At 43.1% G+C, this 18,959-nt stretch overlaps 1 protein-coding gene across 2 annotated transcripts; it reads left to right on the top strand.

The window, feature by feature from the left end:
- Positions 1 to 16: 16 nt before the first annotated feature.
- On the top strand, positions 17 to 17,706 carry XPNPEP3 (X-prolyl aminopeptidase 3). Of its 2 annotated transcripts, none has more exons than XM_080575415.1 (10): positions 17 to 317; positions 1,855 to 1,971; positions 4,413 to 4,820; positions 7,091 to 7,293; positions 7,770 to 7,832; positions 10,575 to 10,688; positions 12,935 to 13,020; positions 13,690 to 13,873; positions 15,362 to 15,482; positions 16,350 to 17,706. In XM_080575415.1, exons 1-10 carry the CDS (start codon positions 272 to 274, stop codon positions 16,514 to 16,516), a joined length of 1,509 nt encoding a protein of 502 aa, XP_080431541.1. In that variant the 5' UTR covers positions 17 to 271; the 3' UTR covers positions 16,517 to 17,706. The 2 variants fall into 2 exon arrangements, with proteins under 2 accessions (XP_080431541.1, XP_080431542.1); XM_080575416.1 differs by lacking the exon at positions 17 to 317 and adding an exon at positions 409 to 710.
- Positions 17,707 to 18,959: the final 1,253 nt, after the last annotated feature.

The raw sequence follows: 18,959 nt of genomic DNA, 5'->3' as shown, positions 1-18,959 counted from the left end.
GAACGTTCTAGAAGCGGGGTGGCCGTTAAACGGCCGGCGGCCGCCGCGCTGCGGCTCAGGGCGGCCGCGCGCTCGCCCCCGCCGCTTCTTCTCCTCCTCGCAGCGCCGCTCGCCGGGTGCCCCCCGCGGGCGGCTCGGGCGGGCCCCTCAGGCGGTGCCGGGCCGCCTGTTTGCGGTGTCACGGCGCGGCGACGCGGCGGGGAAGGCCCCGCGGTGGGCGGGCAGGGGGCGGGCGGGTGGCGGAGCCCCGCGCTGGCGCCGGCCCTCGGCCATGCGGAGGCTCCTGGCGGCGGCGAGGGGCTGGCGCGGCTCCCCAGGTCAGAGGGTCCTTCTCGCCGCGGAGCCCCAGCCCCTGCCGCCGGCCCCGGGCGCTGAGGGGAGTGGGGAAGGGGTAGGGGGGAGGCTGGCTCCGGCCCCGGGTCGTGGCCCAGAGCACGCCTGAGCCCGCCGGGGGAACGGGTTGTTGTGTGGAAAATAAAGCACCACGTTGGAAAGCTTCCCCGAGTGTTCAGAATGTCGCTTTATTGAGTGCCCGTTGTGGTCCCTCAGCTCGCTGCCTGCTCGGGGGGGGGGGGGGTGGAGCCTCTGAAAACCTCTCGTTTTCTGTAATTAAAACTGTAATTAGCCCTCCCTGCCTGCATCCCCAGGCTGTTACTCCCGTCAGTCATCACGCAGTGAATGCTTTATGCTGTGCCTATCCCTCGTCCCGTGTAAGTAATCCCCAATTAGTGGCTGAACGCAGCAGCTCGCACAGCAACTCCCAAGGCATACAGTTCTGCCACAGACTCAAGTCTCATCTCCCTGAAAGGCAGGCAGCTGCTCAGCTCATGCAACATAGCTTTATAGTTGCTTCTGCTACTGAAAAGTTGATTATCATTTGTTCTGAGAGTCCAGGACTGTCTATGCCATGGCAGCATAAATTCATTTTGTAGTAGGCACGTGGCAAGTGACATGAAAGGCAGCGTCTGGAGCATCAGCTGCTACATGTTAGGAAACCCACTATCATCTCCCTCCATGTGTTAGATAATTTGTAGCTAGGCATCAGCAATTCTTTAGCTGTGAAAGGCTGTGACTGAGAAATCCAAAGTCGGTGAAGTTTGTGACACCAGTATTTAATTCCAGCTTTTGTCTTGCTGTGCACTCCTCCAGCTCCCTAACGCACACTTGTAATTCTCTTTAAAAATTGCCTGCTTTGGCTGTATGAGCAGTTAGTGGATGTGGAAATGGGATACACGGCGATACTGCTGAGGAACCGTTTTCAACTTGGCCGCTGCTTCTGGCAAGTTAAATACATAAACGAGGAACCTCAAGCATCTTTCATACAGGAAAAAAAATATCTGCAACTTGATGACGTCTTAGTGGCGTTATTACTAACAAAAGCACTGTAGAGGCCTTGAAAATTCCTCAGTTGTTCCATATTCACGGAAAACATTCATGTTCAGAGCGGTTTTTGAAAGTGTAGTCTAGAAATAGCGATATGCAGGTGGAAAGTAGCGCTTCAGGCCCTCCGCTGCTTGAGGGAAGCAAGGGATGGGGACGGTGCTGAGTGCATCTTGCGCACAAAGAGCAGGCATGTGCAAAGTAACACAGCTTTCTGTTTTCTTGCTGGACTGTCAGGTTTAATTGTTATTACGCTAATTTCTTTCAATCTGTTTTACGAATATTTGGTCATTAGTTGAGTTGTGTGCATGTTGTTTTGTAAGCTATCAAGGTACGCAACAAGTTCAAAAGTTGGATATTTTGTGATACGAGGCGAATGAATGCTACAAAGACTAAGATGACTGGAGTATAATTCTGCAGCTTGCTACCTGCAAAGATCTTTTACCTTGACACGGTGCGTTTCTTTTCCTCTAGTTTGCAAGTCATGTGCGCTCCGAAGATTTTCCATCCAGCCCGCCCAGCAGAAGAAGATTCCAAACCGGTATTTGGGCCAGCCCAGCCCCTTCACACACCCACACCTTCTCAAACCAGGTTAGGTTCATGCTCACTATGAGCCAATCGCTGACATTTTTTCTTTTCTCTGCTTTTCTGAGATGTCTAGGACAGAGTATTGATCTGTTGCATCATACAGGTGTCTGTGATTTCAGCTGCTCATGATTAGCTTCAGTAGGCAGTAATTTAGTATTTAACTTCCTTGTCTGAGGTGATGCTGATTCCAAAAACAGGCTTTGCATGTTAGCTTTCTACCTTCTCATCAGAAGGCTTGTCGTCACTGACTTAAGTGCTGTAGATCTTTCATGGCAGCAGCAACTTGTGAGCTCATTGTCCTGCAAATACAGTTTTTTTTATATGAAAAAGGGAGAATTCTTTGTGTAAGCTGAAATACCAGAATAATTCGTATCCAATGTCTTGTGAGTCACAAAATAAAGGCGCTGATTCATGAAGGGAGACTGGAGAGAGACTTACTGAAAGATGGTCACTGCTTGTCTAAAGAACGTCCTCTTCGGAAGAGTATTCAAACTGAGGAAGAGAAGAAAAAGAGACAAGTCTCTATAAAGTTAGAAGGTAGCGATAAAAGAGATGGTGAAGTTGTGCACATTTATTATTCGCATTCAGTGAAAATGAGTTTGTAGATGAGGTGACAGTAATAACATCTTTAACATTTTTTTTTAAATTGAAAATAAAAAAAATATATTCTTGAATATATCCAGGAAACTATTCTGAGTTTGTGTTCTTTTTTCATAGGTATGTATGCAGAGAGAACAGGTGAATATATAACCATATACTTAGATGTTTAATTGTAGGATAATTCAGGTCAGAAGGGCCCTCAGGACATCACCAGGTCCACTCGCTGCTCAAAGCAGAGCTAACTGCAATATTAGATCAGGTGGCTCAAGGCACTGATGAACAGTTCACAGTAAATGAGACACTTTAAAAGTACGCAGAACTGAAATACCAGAGAAGAACTCCAGCTGTTCGTAGTAACTTTCCTTTTAACAAAGGAGTGTTGTTTTCCTTAAAATAATATGACATTGATTTATTGTAATTAGTGTTTTTAAAAGAAAATGTCTTTAAGGCAAAGAGAATTCCACGCCTCGCAATTGGAAGGAAACGTATTGCGGCTTCTAAACTTGACAGGACTGTTTGCAGTAGTTAGCTGGCTGGCATGTAGTGGAGGCTAGGAAATTTGTAGCGTAATATTGCAGAAAAGTGGGATCAGATTCCACTAAAACAGTTCCTGTGTTCTATGTCATTTGTAGATCTACAGATTAAAAAAACCCAAAAAGATTACTTTTACACCAAATACCAAGGCGTAAAGTTTAATGCAAACGAAATGTGTTTTCTTTAAACTCTTCTGTCAGAGAAAGACATTCTGGATAAAACTTTCTTTCCCACCCCACTTCTGCAAGAATCCATTTACAAGTAAATTTTTTTTTCTAGAATTGTCAATACGTTAAATAATGTGAAACTAGAATTTAACAGTATGAAAATTCAATCCATGTTAAAATAAGATATTAGCCAAAGCACTGATTAAGGCTCACAAAGCAATTTATACCACAGTCAAGGAGTCTCACATTTAAAAAAATACATACTTAGTCTGTTGTTCGTTGTTTTTTTTGTCTTCAGTCTTGTTTTGGTGAGTCTTTCGATCGCTGTACTTCATGCTTTTTGAAACTGGAGCAATACGAAACATATCTTCATCTAAAATATGATTTATTTAGTTAGAGTCATTGGAAATATAGTACTTAGCTTTGAAAAAATCCAAATTGTTAATTATCTAGAGCAGCTACATCCTCCCCGGAGAAGATTTCTTCTTTTAATCAGAGGTTCTGATGCCAGCCTGCAGGTCGTGGTTTTTTTCTGCTTGGAATCCTGTGACTGGCTGTACTCTGCAGGGACAGCCTCTGTTTCTGATTCACCTCCCAGTAACAGTCTGCCCTTTAGAGCTTAGAACTAGGTACTTTATGAGTTGACTTAGCGTGTATTTGAATAGACATTTTAGCTTTATCTGAGGAGACCAGTGCTCAACCTGAGGAGGTAATCTTCTGTTCAATGTCCAGATGCCATAAAAAAACCCATCAGTTTTCTGCAGCCAAAGTTCTGTTTGCCTTGTCCCTTCCCCATTTTTCCTTATCTATCTGAAATTTGTTCCTTCCGAAGTTTTATTCACTGAATGCTTTGGGTTCTGTGATTTCTGCCTTTGCACAGAAATATATAACAGAAAATCTGGGTTTTGTTTAAAACAAATTTCTCCCTTTGCATGACGGAGGAGCAGAATGAGCGAGGATGTGCTGTAGGGGTGGGAGCTGAAGTGGTGTGGAAGACAGCAATGGAAAGACTAATTGTGGAGGGACCACAGTGAAGCCGTGCATATGAAAGGCATCAGGGAGGAGTCAGGAATCAGTCACTGTGATTAGTAAAATATCATGGGTGCCTTGAATTTCTTGGTCTGATTTGGCTTTTGTTCACAGGGGAGGTAACCCCAGGATTGTCACAGGTGGAATATGCTCTTCGCCGACACAAACTGATGGCATTGATCCAGAAGGAAGCCCAGGACCGCGAAGGAGCGGACCACACAGTGATTCTGTTATCGAATCCCACCTACTACATGAGCAACGACATCCCCTACGTTTTCCACCAGGACACTAACTTCCTGTACCTGTGTGGGTTCCAGGAGCCTGACAGCATCCTGGTGCTGCAGAGCCTTCCCGACAAAGCGCTGCCCTCCCACAAGGCCATCCTTTTTGTGCCCCGGAGAGATCCGAGACGAGAGCTGTGGGACGGGCCCAGGTCAGGCACAGATGGGGCTGTTGCTCTCACAGGAGTAGATGAAGCTTACACTATAGAGGAGTTCAGGCACTTGGTGGCCAAGCTGAAAGGTAACAGAAAATGGAGGGGGGGTGAGATGAGACGTGGGTTGTAGGGTCTGAAGGAGACATCTTAACAGTTCTGGGAAGTAGCTGGGTAGCAATTAGGTGAAGCCATCTCCCTTGAATACCTGATTAGGGAGCCTGTATTGGTGCTAGTGTCTGTGGAAACGAGGAGGGTTTCCTGTAGGTGGTTTAAGATACTCTCTCCTTGTTGACTGACTGCAGAAAAGATGCAGGATCTTAAGTTAGGCATTTAACTTAGACATCTATAGCTTGCCAGTGTGAATTTCCCACCTTTTGTCCCACATAATCTCAATAAGAATAATTGTTAATGGAGAGGTGGTCTGTGCAAGTAGGAGGCTTGTTCTGCTGTTCCTGCCTATTCCGTATTTGATCTGTTCATAGAAAATTTTAGTTAGGCTGGCATCTTTCATGTACATTACATTTACTTTGTAATCCCGGTGAGGTGATACAAAACTGCTTCTCTGACCGGTTCTGTCTGTCCTATGTGAGCGGTTGTCTAGTTGCTGCATATCAGATTCTTCTATGAAAGATCAAGTATTAAGCCATCTCATTTTCTCAAAGCATTCTTGTATACACTGAGCAAAGCTGTGCCCCGGCTTTATTAGAGAATCAAATATTTTTGTTAGCTTCTTGAGAGTTAATAATGGAAACCTACTTTTGAAAATAATAGTTTTTCCTCCACTCTAAACTTCTTGTGTACCCATGTGGTTGCTGGGGAGCACATTTGTGAAAAGTAAGAAATATAATAAACAAGACAGCCTGGCAGACCATGTTACTGTTTTAGGTGTGTCTTTTTGCTGACAGAGCCAGAACCAGACGAAGCATGGGAAACTTGGAGGAATTTTATTCATAATAGGCTCTGAAAAATGATCCATCAAGGGATCTTGTTAGTTCCCTCACCTTTGTTAGCTAGCTGTTGACGTATTCTTGAAACACAAACATTACTGTCCTTTAGATTGTTCTTGTGCATCGCACATCACCATGTAGCCCCAATACTTACAACCCAGGGTGAATTTGTATGTATTATGAAATGAAGCTGGAAGCTTATGGCAATATAAAAAGAGCAAGAGTTTGGGGGATTACACAGATCCAGTGAATGCTGGAGTCTTAAATACTGTCTCTGATTCTAGTTATTTTGTTTCAAAGAAAGATATATTGAAAATAAAGGCAAAGGGCAACAAGAATGATCAGAAATATGGATTCTCCATGAGATACATGCTAGACAAACTTGCTCTTCTTGAAACAGAAAACAGCGTGTAAGGTATGAAAGGCGTGTGGTTATAGAAAGCGCAAAGAGGATGAATAGGAATGATTAGTCACTATTTGTCATTAGCTACAATCAAAAGGGAACACTGAATGAAATGATCAGGTGGCAGGTTTTCACACCTTTTACGTTTTAAACTGTAGATCATTCACGGGAGGTCTGGAACATCAAAAGTATAAGTGGATTCAAAAGATTTTAGTCCCATGAAAAGCAGTTAATCAGTTATGAAGATGGAGCCTTGAAATGAAGAAACCAAAAGCGAGGAGGATGTGCTAGGAGAAATAATTTTTCACTAATACCCTGTTTCTTAGAGACTTTTTGTAAGCACCTGCTAATGGTTACTGTCACCAAAGATAGAGGGCCTAGGTGGGCCTCAGCTGTGACTCTACGTGGCTTTTCTACTCATTCCCTCTTAAAATGCTCCTGTGGGGGAATGTGGGTGCGAGCTCTGATGTTCTAAATAAATTTTCACATAGGTAAATACGCTTGTCCTCAGTAAGTTCATCTCCTCTCAACGGCTGAAATAAGCAATTGTTCCCCAAAGATATTTTGAAGCATGGTTGATAATGACCGTGATTCCATGCAGCGGGTAACATGCCTTACAGCATCAGAGGGGACAGGCTAAACGAGAGAATGATTCAGAACATGCGCCACTGCAATGCGGTGGCTCGCTTACCTATACAAGTGCGGCTTTGATATACAAATTCTAAATTAATCCGTACAAGATCAGTGCTGATCACAAAGCCCAGTATTTGCATATAAGTGGGGATTTGTCAAATCTTACATGTTATGCATTGCTAATTTTCCAGATTTTGAAGAGAGCTCTATTGTTCCGTGAAAGTATATATATGGCCTGTAAATGCAGATTCAGAGGAAATTATCTTCTCAAATGTAGCAACAGGTCTAGTCTAGGAGGAGTGATTTTGTTCAGTATAGGGAGGTAATTTCTAAATTTATCTTCTTCTGCGTCAGCTTTTGCTTTGTATTCCAGGTGAGTCAAGCATGGTGTGGTACGACTTGACTAAACCAGTGCATAAAGAGCTGCACTCTGACTATATGCAGCCCCTGGCTGAGATAAAAGCTCGCAGCAAAAATCATATCCAGGGCATCCGACGTCTAGTGCAAAACCTTCGGCTGATCAAATCTCCCGCAGAGATTGAAAGGATGAAGATAGCTGGACGGGTGACAGCAGAGGTATGCAGTTGTGCTCAAAATGAACTGCTCTCAAAATGAACCAATGCATTCCTTTAAGTAAGAAAGGGGAGAGGGGTGTTGGTAAGGTGAGGTAGGTTGGAAGGATAAGGTCTAATCTTAGTTACTGAACTGCTGTCTCTCGGTTATTGGCTGAGCTCAGCTCCCTCCACATGGCAAGGAGAAACAGGAAGACGGTTTGGACAACTAGCTTCTCTCAATTAATGGAACTTCAGCCAAGATGAGCCAGCAGCTGTTAGACTGTTTTAAAGTACTATTAATTCAGGAATAGGGGTTCCCCTATACTCTCTCCCCTACTTCCACTCTCCTTTCTCATGACATTTTCTTCCCCATTTATCCCATTGTTTTCAAGAAATCAGCTCATTTGAGGCATTCCCCAAAAGACAGCGGATAATAAAAAAGAATTTCTCTCAAGTTCAGGCTCCTTTACTAACTGAAAGGCTGTGCTTTTTTTGTAGGCTTTCATAGAGACAATGTTTGCCAGCAAATCTCCAGTGGACGAAGCCTTTCTGTATGCAAAGGTGAGTATCTCATTGTTGGGAGTGAGATAGAAGGGCTGGATGTTTTTTATTCTTCCAGGAAACTAGGAATGTCAGATCTCCCTATGATGTGCCTCCCACTGTAGCATATCCCTCCTTCACCCAACTCTCACATCTCCTTAGACATGCCCCCGGACTCTCCTGGAACTGCAGTCTTGTTTGGGCAACTCCTTTGACCTAAGTCAGTGTTGCAGCAGATTGTTTTCGAGTGTGCTTGGAGATGTCAACAGATTCTGAATTTGGGACCTATAACAATAAAAACGTACTTCTACCCCTATGGATATATATCTTGTACCACGTAGCCATACTAGATTCTTACTCTCACGCATGTACTGGTCCCAGTGTTCAGTGTTCTGACACTGAGGATGAAATATTCTTCCTGGAGGTCTTTTTTGTTTGTTGTCTTTATTTCCAAGGAGCAGTGAAGTTGAAGCCAAAGCTCCAGAAAGGGTTAATGCGCCTTCAAAGGCATAAAAAAGAGGAGTGTTTGTTTGTTTGTTTGTATTTAAAGTAACTGAAAAGTAAGGCTGTTCTCTAGCTCCTTTGAATATGCTGGCCTAATTCTTCAGAGCACCTTGAGTGTTGCAGCAAGACACAAAGTAATCCTACCAGTGATGGTGGGAAGCTACTGTGTGAAGATTTGGTTAAAGAAGGACACAGTTGGTGTGGGGGAAGTTGCAACGTGGGAGAAAAGGCAAAGAAAAAACATGGGAGAGAAGAGTGAGGAGGACTGAAGAGTTAAAGGGAGACAAAATGTAACAACTAATTCCAGAAAAGTTGTAAAAGAGAGAGAAGTTGGCTGCATCTGTGTTTGGGTGAGCTGTGAGCCTGCCTCATGGACAAGAGTTCAAACTGTGCCTTATCTAAGCAGACTGACTGCTCTAGAGAAATACTAGCCTAATAAATGGAAAATCCTGAGTTTGAATGTAGGGTTTCACTAGAGTTTTTGTTTGTTTGTTTTTACCATTTCCACCTACCCTGAGTGAGAATCCACACCCATTTGGATCTTCCTCTCCTTGCTGAACGTACGAAGAGATTATGCATATATCTGCAATAAAAATAACTTACTGTAGATGACAATTCATACAACAGATAATAATTGGGAAAAGCAGTAAGATACTTTTATGTTGCAATTATCTGCTATTTGCTTAATACAGTGTTGTGAGATTCAAGAAGTTACTTCTTTTAAGGTGTGTGATATTGTTAACTGTGTAAGTCAAATGCAGCCTGTTTTCTACTATCCATTTTATAGACTGTCACCAAGGCAATGGTGATAAAAAAGCTGGATCGGTATGGAAGAACTGAAAAAAAGCAAATTTTCAATTACTGAAGGAGTTCTTCCTAGCTGGGTGGTTGTTTGTCTCAGTGACTGTGAGAATTTTAGTGAACGTTCTTACTTTTGTGCACATTCTCACCTTCCACATCTGGAGAGGGGCATACCTGATTAATGTATACCTTGTCAGCAGCCGTGGCGTCTGCTTTTGTGGCAGCTTTCACAGTAAGGTCAGGGTGGGGAATTCTTTAGCAGTACTTCCCCCACCCTTACTGAAGGAATATATCAGTTTTCAACATTTATCTGCTATTGATATATATTTCTAATGTATTTAACTACAAAACCTTCTAAGCAATCAGAGACGGTTATCATCTTACTCTATAAAGCAATTGTATTGTACAAAATATAGGTAGGTATAACAGCTATTTGTAAAGCCTCCGTCTCTTGACTATAGCCTCTCACTGCATTGGATTACCACAACTGTCTTGAAGCAATGTAGACACCTCTCAGTTACAAAATAAAGACTAATTTGCTTGCACATTTGCTAAGGAATTACATAAGGAATTGCAGTGAGATGTATGTTTGAGGAACATCAGCAGGATTTGACCCTCAGTTCTGACATAGATGGGCCTCTGCTGACATGGCAACGAGCAGTATGTCTAATTTGTAAAGAAAATGATTTTAATTTAAATGGATTTTACAGCTCAGTTTTTCACTCTTCTTCAGGATTGTAAAATCTACCTTACTACATATAGGAATCCTGAAGTGCTCTGTCCCACATGTTTTTGCTTATCATAGAAAAGACATATTAGTAATATATTGAGGATATAGAGGGGCTTAATAGACATAAGTTTATTCATTTCCATGCTTTCGTCTGCTTTATCACTGAAGGAAGGTAAAGATCTTGAACTTTTGGAAAAAAAATAAAAAAATTATTTATTTATTGCTCAGAGATGCAGCTAGCACATACTTCCTTAACCTTCTTATTGGACAGGGTTGTAAAAGTACATAGTGCTGTAAATATTCTGGTAGTCTGTAATTTTAAAAGACAGCAGCAAAACACACCTGTTGGCTTGCTGGCATTTAGGATCTTAGAAAATTTGCAAAGCTGTATGGCAACTAAGAGCATTACTTTATAGAAGAGCAAATCCTCACCTGGATTTATGGCAACGTCATGAATGTTTGATGCTGTATTGAACAACTTGCACCATTGAGAGCTTCCATGAGACTGGATGCAGGTGTAAAACCCTCTCATGAAAAGTGGATAGCTCTGTATTATTTCCTCCAGAGTTCTGGAAAAACTTCTAGGCTGTTTTCATGTAATAAATTCACTTTGCAATGTCACTTTGTGTCATACGAAGTAAGAAAAGACTTATAGGACATGAATTATAATAGCCCCAGGGCAGTTAATCACCAGCACTAACTGTCTCCTCTCTGAATCTGTTTTCCAGTTTGAATTTGAGTGCCGGGCTCGTGGTGCTGATATCTTGGCCTACCCCCCTGTTGTAGCTGGTGGCAATAGATCAAACACTTTGCACTATGTGAAGAACAATCAGCTCATCAAGGTAAACCATACGCTGTCCAGTTACTTAAAATGTGTTTCTGGAACACACTGTCCCCATATGCATCCCCATGCTGATCTCCATTTTGGCTGAGCAGATCAAAACACTTAAATGTTTTCAAGTTAGCAAGGGAAAGGAATCCTCCCTGGTAAGCTTTACTATCAGTGACAGATTAACTTTACTCCTTCTAGTCTCTTTCTCTCCTCTTTGCACTTGCTGCTGTATTTTCTGCAGAGTGCAAGGACTTGAAAACAAGCTTCCAAATACTTCATTTAGCAAGCATGCCTGCTCCTGCACCACGTTTCTGTCCTGTAGTGTGCAGCGCTGGGTGAGTTGGCAGCCTCACAGAAGAGAGGGACCGCTGCAGCAGACAGAGTAAAGGCACTCCAGGGGCCTTCTGCTGTCACTTGCTTTGCTGGGCCTTGCTTTGCAACCTAAGGTGCAAAAATGCATTCCTTCTCTGGCTAAGCTGAAATGCATTTCAGACTCCATGTAGGCCAACAAAGCAAGGAAGAGGAACAAGGAAGGAAAGGACTAGCATTAAATGTTGAGAGAGGTGAATTAAATAGTTGTAGGTAAATTAATGTATCTGCCTTATTTTGAAGATTCATACTATTGAATTGAACTCTTTCCAGCTCTCCTGATAAAACACCTCTAGATTCAGAGAAGTATTCTGAGAAGCAGTGTAACCCCACTGCTGTATTCACAATTCACGTCTCAGTGGAGCATATTTTCCCTACATGTTAATACAGGAGGAAACTTTTCCTGCTAGCATTGTCTTGTCTTGAAGCTGGCATGTAAGCAGACCTTGAAATGATCTGCAGAGACACACGTACAAAAGATATGACAGGCTGTTTGGGGCAGAAAGAAGCTTTGTTGTACTGTCATCCAAGGTCAGGCATGCACTTGTAACTCCAGCTGCTTCTGTTAATGTTGTTCTGTTAAATACTGTCACTTGCTCTTTCTAGACAGGTAAGTAGGAGGTTAAACACACAAACTTGACTGTTCCTTTGTGAGCTGCCTCTTATGGATCTTGTTGCCAAATAGGCTGACAAGGTATCTAATTTGGAAGGAATCTAAAGGTTTCATATGGCCAGGTGTGTACTTCAGTCCACTACTTAGTAGATTCCTCTTTAAAAAAAAGAGGAAAAGATGTGTAACATAAGAAGGCACTCACCGAACAATGAAACCACAGGCTGAATTCCTTTAGCCAGTAAATTGTTATTCAGCTTGCTTAATTGCTTGGACGAGGACAGGTGCTACAATTTCATATTTTACTTAAATAATTGAACCGACTATTTTGAAGTTGAAAATAGAGTTTAAATGGATAGCTAATGGCTTATATGTGTGATAGTGAGACAATCTCACTGCTAGTTTATCTACATTGTGAGTGTGTGTACCACTTATCTGTACATAATGGTAGTAGCACTGGAAGCAATGCAAGCCATCCGCTTCTTATTTTCCCTTGATGCACTAGAATTATTTTTTGTCATGCCACATTGTGGCTGCTGGCACAGTCTGGTCTGTGGAATGAATCTCTAGAAAAGGTCTTGAATTACATGCAGTGTAAATCCGTAGAGAATTTAATCCAAAGTTTTTACAGTTCTGATTGCTCAATTTGTTGCTAACCCTTTCAAGGGGGGAAAGCAAGGCAGTGGTTTTGTTCTTGGCACTTTCTCTTTTTTTGCATTGCTTTCTAGAAAATGGGCAGTCAGTGATTCGATTGACATGGAACAGTTTTACTGAAATGAATTGGAGATTCACATCTCCAAAGTCCATTTTCATCACCAGGTAGATTCAGAAGTATATTTTAGAGCAGTCAGAAAGGTCCCAGAAGAGAAGGAAGATGGTGCAAACTATTCAGTAGTGCTTTTACAGCAGGCATACGCTGCCAGAGAAGTTATTTTGCTGAGTCTTGTGACAAGGCTAATTTTTTTTTACTTGTTAGTAATCATGGTGGTAACTCAAAAAAACTTTTTTTTAATTGCAAAACACTTCTGTGTCAGTCACTGAGACAGTTCACTAGTGAAAGGAGTCACTGGCACAATTTACTGGAGGAGAAACAGTCCAACTGGAGTAGTCTGTTTATAAACAGTAGCACCTGGGGTGTTGTTCTGCAAAAGGGATTCACATCTCTGCAGCTGCTTTGCAAGAATAACCGTATAATCTCCTTTCTTGCTCTCAGACAGAGAAATCAATTCAGTTAATAGCGACTGATCCACAGAGCATTTTTTCCTGTTGTTCTCCAGGATGGTGAACTGGTCCTGCTAGACGGTGGATGTGAGTCTTCCTGCTACGTAAGTGACATCACACGAACCTGGCCCGTCAATGGAAGGTATTGCTGGTTTGTCTGTTTTGAAGGAATATGGGAAGCTCTTAAATAAGTTACAGTTTGAACGTGTGTGTGTGTGATCTGTTTCTGAATAGTTTGACCATGTTCCATTCTGTGGTTCTTCAGAGTAATCAAATTGTGTAAATGAATCTGTCAGTATGAGAAGTTATATTCCTCGATGCCTCATTAATTACTGCATGAATATTTGTGATCACTGCTATTTTCACTATCACGGTATGTCTTAAGTGCAGAGGGGTCTCTTGTGCATTCGGCTGCTTCTAACTCTGGTTGTGTGTAAGGGAACAGGAGTTTAGTTTACTAGTGCATGACTGTGTCAGTTGTGAATTTGCTGGTGTAGTGTTGCTCACCACACCATGTGGTTGCGTGTTTGATTCCTGCGTGTTTTGGCTCAGGTGTGGACTTTTTCCAGTAGTAGCATTGCCTTGCTTTGCTTTGGGGTTAGGAAGTTAACCAGAAACCCTGCCTCTACCCAGTGTGATGAAGGGCATGTTTCAGTGATGCCTAGTCTGGCATTTCAAATAAGGAGCCAGTTACTTTCCTTTCTGACTTTCCTTGTTCCATCACTGAACTGAATCTGGCCCTAAAGCAGCTTCTGGGTAGAGGACTTAATTGTGAGAAATGCCCTTTGGTCCTTTTCTCAATGTTTTGCAGGTTCACCAAACCTCAGGCAGAACTATACCAGGCTGTCCTGGACATCCAGAAGTCCTGTCTGAGCCTCTGCTCCCCAGGTGTGAGTCTGGAAAATATCTACAGCCTCATGCTGAGCCTTATTGGACAGAAACTGAAAGATCTGGGGATCCTAAAGAGCAGTGTCACTGACAGCCAATTCTTCAAGGTACTTGCAGGATTTTTAATCCGGCTTCTCCCCATTAGGCCTGACTATTGCATCCGTAGGCTATATTACTGGCTTTAGTTTGGATCAGGAGTGTGCTTTTGAAGTGAATCTTTTCATTGTCCCTACTTAATATGCTTTAATTAATGTCATGGGCTGGTCTCAGCACAGAACTGGGTTTTTCTCAGATGAGGCTAAACTCGAAGTTGCGTTTCAACCCCTAATGGGCATTCAGCCCACAATTTGATCTGAAGTAACATCTCAGTAACAATGTGCGTAGTGTGGATGTTATCCCCTTGGCACTTGCTCTTTCACTCTGCAGATCCGTTCCATTGGCCTGCACTACGTATTCATGTAGCTATACCTTGGAATACAGACAGTCTGAAGGGACCTAGAGAAACGTTGGCACTAATGCAGAAGTCCGTGTCAAGGGCTGACTGCAGGCAATTAGTCATAGTTCCGTGCTCTATTTAAAATAGCATAAATTTGCAGTTCCACCAAAAGGTGCAGCCCATTTTCCCAGTCTTTCCACCTGCTGCCCCTTCTGCACCTCTCTGTCACTGCTGAACAGACTGGGGAACTGCTCTGCCACAGAGCTGAACATGCGGACAAAACAGGATTGTTTTGCAGTTGGAAAAGTTTACCTGGTCCCATTCACTGCAAACCGGCATGATTGCTGATGCCGATACAAGAAGGCTGGCAGGAACCAGGTGGCAGAGCTATCCCTTTGGCAGCAGTACAGAGTTCTGCCAGAGTTAATTGTCCTGCAGTGTCAGTGCAATAACAGCACATGTTCTCGCCCCTGCACGCAGGCTATCATGCCGCTTTCTCTCGGCAGGCGGCAGCACAGCCAGATGAGATCAGCGTCTGCAGCTCAGTCCCCAGTGAACGTGAGGAGCCTGGGGCAGAGGAGGAATTAGCTCTTTGATTCCCCGTGACACAGAGCTCCTCTCTGGAGGGAGGGGATTGGGATGATGCAAGGGGAGGCAGTAGCAGTGCCCGGCAGAGGTGGGTTAAAATCCTGCTGTAGCTGCTGAGTGAAATTGGCACAGCACCCTCTCTGTCATGCAGAGGAGACCGCTTCATCGCATCACATAGCAGCTGGTACAGCTGCTGCCAGTTGTCAGGGTCAAATGACAGGAGCAACACAGGGCTTGGATGTGTAAGGGATGGAAAGGGTTGGGGCAGCAAAGTTCATCGAGACAAAAACTGAGGTCTTGCCTGTCCTGCTGAGGTAGTGATGTGCTCGGGCTGTTCTTGCCAGGGAGGAGGAAAGGCAGTTTGCAACACACTCAGAACAGGCAGCTGGTACTGGTAGGTTTTGAGGGCCTCCAGTTCTGATAACTGGAAGACCCAGTGACCTAGTCATTGCAGTCAGACTGCTTGCTAAGCACATAACTGCTCTCTTTCTTCTCTCCAGTCTTTTGCATTGGAACAACGGGTTGGCCTGTGCTTAACTACCTCCTTAACACTTGTTTTGTCTTCTGCTAGGCTGTTCGAAAGTACTGCCCACATCATGTGGGCCATTACCTGGGCATGGATGTTCATGATACCCCAGATATATCCCGATCGCTCCCGCTCCAGCCAGGCATGGTGATAACCATTGAACCAGGTAAAAAGATGTACAGTCAGTGGTGGACTTTTGTCCAGGTAACACTGAGGATAACAGTATTGCATTGAGTATTTAGTTGGTCCCTCAGACCAAAGCATTCAGATCCTTTCTTGCTGAAATTGGAAATGATTACAGGGTTAGAAAACCTTAACTTAATCCCTTCCCAAAGTCGTTACAGTATTAGAAAACCATATTTCCCTCCCAAACATAGCCAAGGTAACAAGTTGTGGGAGTTAACTCTCAGAAAGTGTCTGTGCAGCATAAGGCAGAGCAGTACAGACCTCAGACTGCTAGCATTTGACCCTCAGCAGCACAGGTGAATTGCAGGGCAGAGAAGCAGAGTAAACTCACTTGTGTTGTGGTCTGTGTTGCTGTGACTAAACTACTACCAGTCACTGGTAGCGTAAGTCTCTTGAACCTTGCAGCCTGCAATTACAGGCATTCACAACTTATCTTTGCAAACTAGGCATTTCACGATGAATCTTTGTTTCTTCTTGTCACTGGATTTGGAGCTGTCAGCTGAAAACTGATATTTAATGCTCGGCTCTTCTCTCTTTCTATTCAGAACACTGTTAAAATCATCATTGTGAGCACAGCATTGAGAGCAAGAAATGCAGAAGGACCAGCTGTAATTGTGGAAGTTTTAATCGACATGTTAGCATCTGTAGGCACTGAGAGAGACTTTCCTTTCTTTGTCTACCAGCTGCTGTGATTGAAGGAAAGAGAGCAGCTTTCCTTATTAAACTTCTTCAGGGTCAAACTTCTGTTATATTGCTGAAAGTCTGACCCTGTTCTCATGGTGGTGCGGTGAGGGAAAGATGTTGTTCTGGAGAGTGTGGCATGTTTTAATTCCCTCCTTTCTTTCAGGCCTTTATATCCCTGAAGATGACATGAATGCCCCGGAGAGGTTTCGTGGCATTGGTGTGCGCATTGAGGATGATGTTGTGATAGCAGAAGATTCGCCTCTCATCTTGTCTGCTGACTGTCCCAAGGAGATCTACGACATCGAGCAGATCTGTGGCCGCAGCTCATGATGACCCTCCTCTGCTTCTTGCAGCCTTCTTGGGAGGTGCGCACCTCCAGGGATGCGGATCTCTGTGGCTGGCTGTACTTGTCGACTGATGGAAGGTGTGGACTGTTGACGGCTATTTCCAAACCTGAGGCTGGGAAGTAGAATGCAAAAGACTTAGGCACCGAGGGCTGAAAAGCAAAGCAATCTTTTCTGTGTGCATTTTCCTTCTGATTTCCTTTTAGCTGTTGTAGAACATGGGGGTGAATTCATCCTGCCGCTATGTGGATCCATCGGTTCTGGTGCCCTTGGATGGGTTTCATGAGTGCCACCACCAGGGCTTCTGCCTGGTCCCTCTACATATGCATAGGTACAACTGCTGAGCGCCCTTTAGCAGTAGTTCCACAACAGTCAGTTTTTAAAACTTTGAAAAATGCTGTTTTGGGGGAATAAGGTTGTGTCAGACGCCTTTGACTTTATAGAGCCCTGGAAGAGGAGAGTTTGGTAGTCAGGAAAATGGGTTTGGTTGGGAGGTAGCTTTACCTGAAGCCTTTGCAGAATGCTTTTAAGTATTGTAAGGGTAAGGACGTGCTTAGACCTTGTTCGAGAAGATGTAAAATGGGCCAACAGCAGGGAAAAACATCTCATCTGGTCCTTCAGCTATTTGAAGTGTTTGGTAATTTTGGAGAGTACTAATAGGGCTCAGGAGGTTGTACAAGCCCATTCTTGCTGTCTTCCACATTCTCTTCTTTTTATCCCAAGTCTCCATTCCAGGCTCCTGTTCTGAGCCCACCACTGCCCTGTGAAGCTAGGGCCGTGTTGGCTGTGCTGGGTTCCACTGGGAAGCTGCTGGTTGTCACCCAAATGTGAGATGTTCAATTCTGGGACAGTCATGGCACCTTTCTGGTTTATGCTGTAAGTGCCAGCAACTTCAGCGGTGCATTTTTCAAGAGACTGCAGTATGGCAAGTCACAAGTCTTTTTACAGCTTTTGTGAAATAATTCTCCTTTTCAGAACACCGAGGGCATAATCACTGCTGCCTTTTGGGTTTTGCCAAGTGTCAGTAGGTAGTGCTATGTGATTATATTTTTGAGGCAGCTGCAAATGTGATTTGTGGCCAGGATGGATGAGGAGTAAAGAGACTTGTCTTTTGTCAGCATCAATCTACAACCCAAGCCATTGTATGCCATAGTAAATATACCTACTCGAGGCAAACATGGTGTCTGTGTATTTCCTGAAGATATTTTGACAATCAATTGTTTAACATGTGTGAAAAATGCCTCTAATCAATGTATCTCCTGTTATTTATGCTTAATTCTGCTTCACATCATCTTTTTTTTCTTTTCTGATTGTAGCTTTCAGTATTTTTCCACTCAGTTTTTTTTTCTTCTCTTTCAATATTGACTCATTTTGACACACCATATCACTGCTTCCTAATGCCTGCTTTCCTTTCTAATCAATGGCATTGCCTCTTCCCTTTTTTGCCCTAATTCCCCACAGTAGATGTAGGGGATGGTAATCAGGGTTCTCAAGTTTGACTTCTGGCTCTGCTGCTGTGTAATATCTAGCAAAATCTGTTTTGGTTTTTTTTTTTCCTTCCCTTTTTTTCTGCTTCATTTCACTCAGTGAAGGCCAGACAGACAGTGTCATGCATCTCCCATTGCTTTTAATGGAAAATGGGTGTGTCCACCAGTATGTGAATTTGGCACTTGAAAGGCAGCCAAGGCACGCTGTAATTTTGTTTTTTAAACACGATGAAAAGTGAATATTTTTACAGAGTTTCATGTATCAAGTTTCACCTAGTGAAGAGAATCTGCTGATCTCAGATGGACTTTTTTTTTAGATGTTCATGCGTTATAGTAAGAATTACGGTGTAAATTGTTAGATGGAAGGCTTGTCAAGTGTGGACACAGAACTGACTATTACTTTGAATGTTCTTTGGATCTGTGACTCATTTGTTGTTCCAATTACACATGTTAGAAACATATCAACCAGGAAAAATCTTGGATTTTTGAACTTTGTAAGCAGCTTAAAATAGCATTAACCTGGGAGCTACATGTGTCTGCTGATCAGAACATCTGCCCATGTACTTAACTGCAGAGTTAATGGTTATACTTACTGTAAATAAGCCTTTGGAATGCATATAAAAAGTTATTTTTAAAATAAAACATTTTCTAGAAAGCCATTTATTGGGCCATCAAGTTGCATGGCTGTTGAACTGATATAAGCACTTCCAGGAAGAGCATTATTTTTCAGGGTGATTTATAAATTACCTGTACTTGCAATAGCATTGTCAAATACAGGCACACACTATTGCCTATCTTTCAGGAAAATCCTGCAGCTTGCGAACACCAATAGATTTTAAGAATGTCAAGGATGAATGTTTTTGTCAGTAAAGAAGTGTTTGTCTGACATGCAAAGTGTATCTGATTTAGGCTGTGAATTGCTGGAGCAATCTAATTTTCTCT

The sequence above is a fragment of the Anser brachyrhynchus genome, assembly GCF_964034855.1.
Source record: "Anser brachyrhynchus genome assembly, chromosome: 1".
Classification (NCBI taxonomy): Eukaryota; Metazoa; Chordata; class Aves; order Anseriformes; family Anatidae; genus Anser; species Anser brachyrhynchus.
This window is presented reverse-complemented; position numbering and strand designations above follow the sequence as displayed.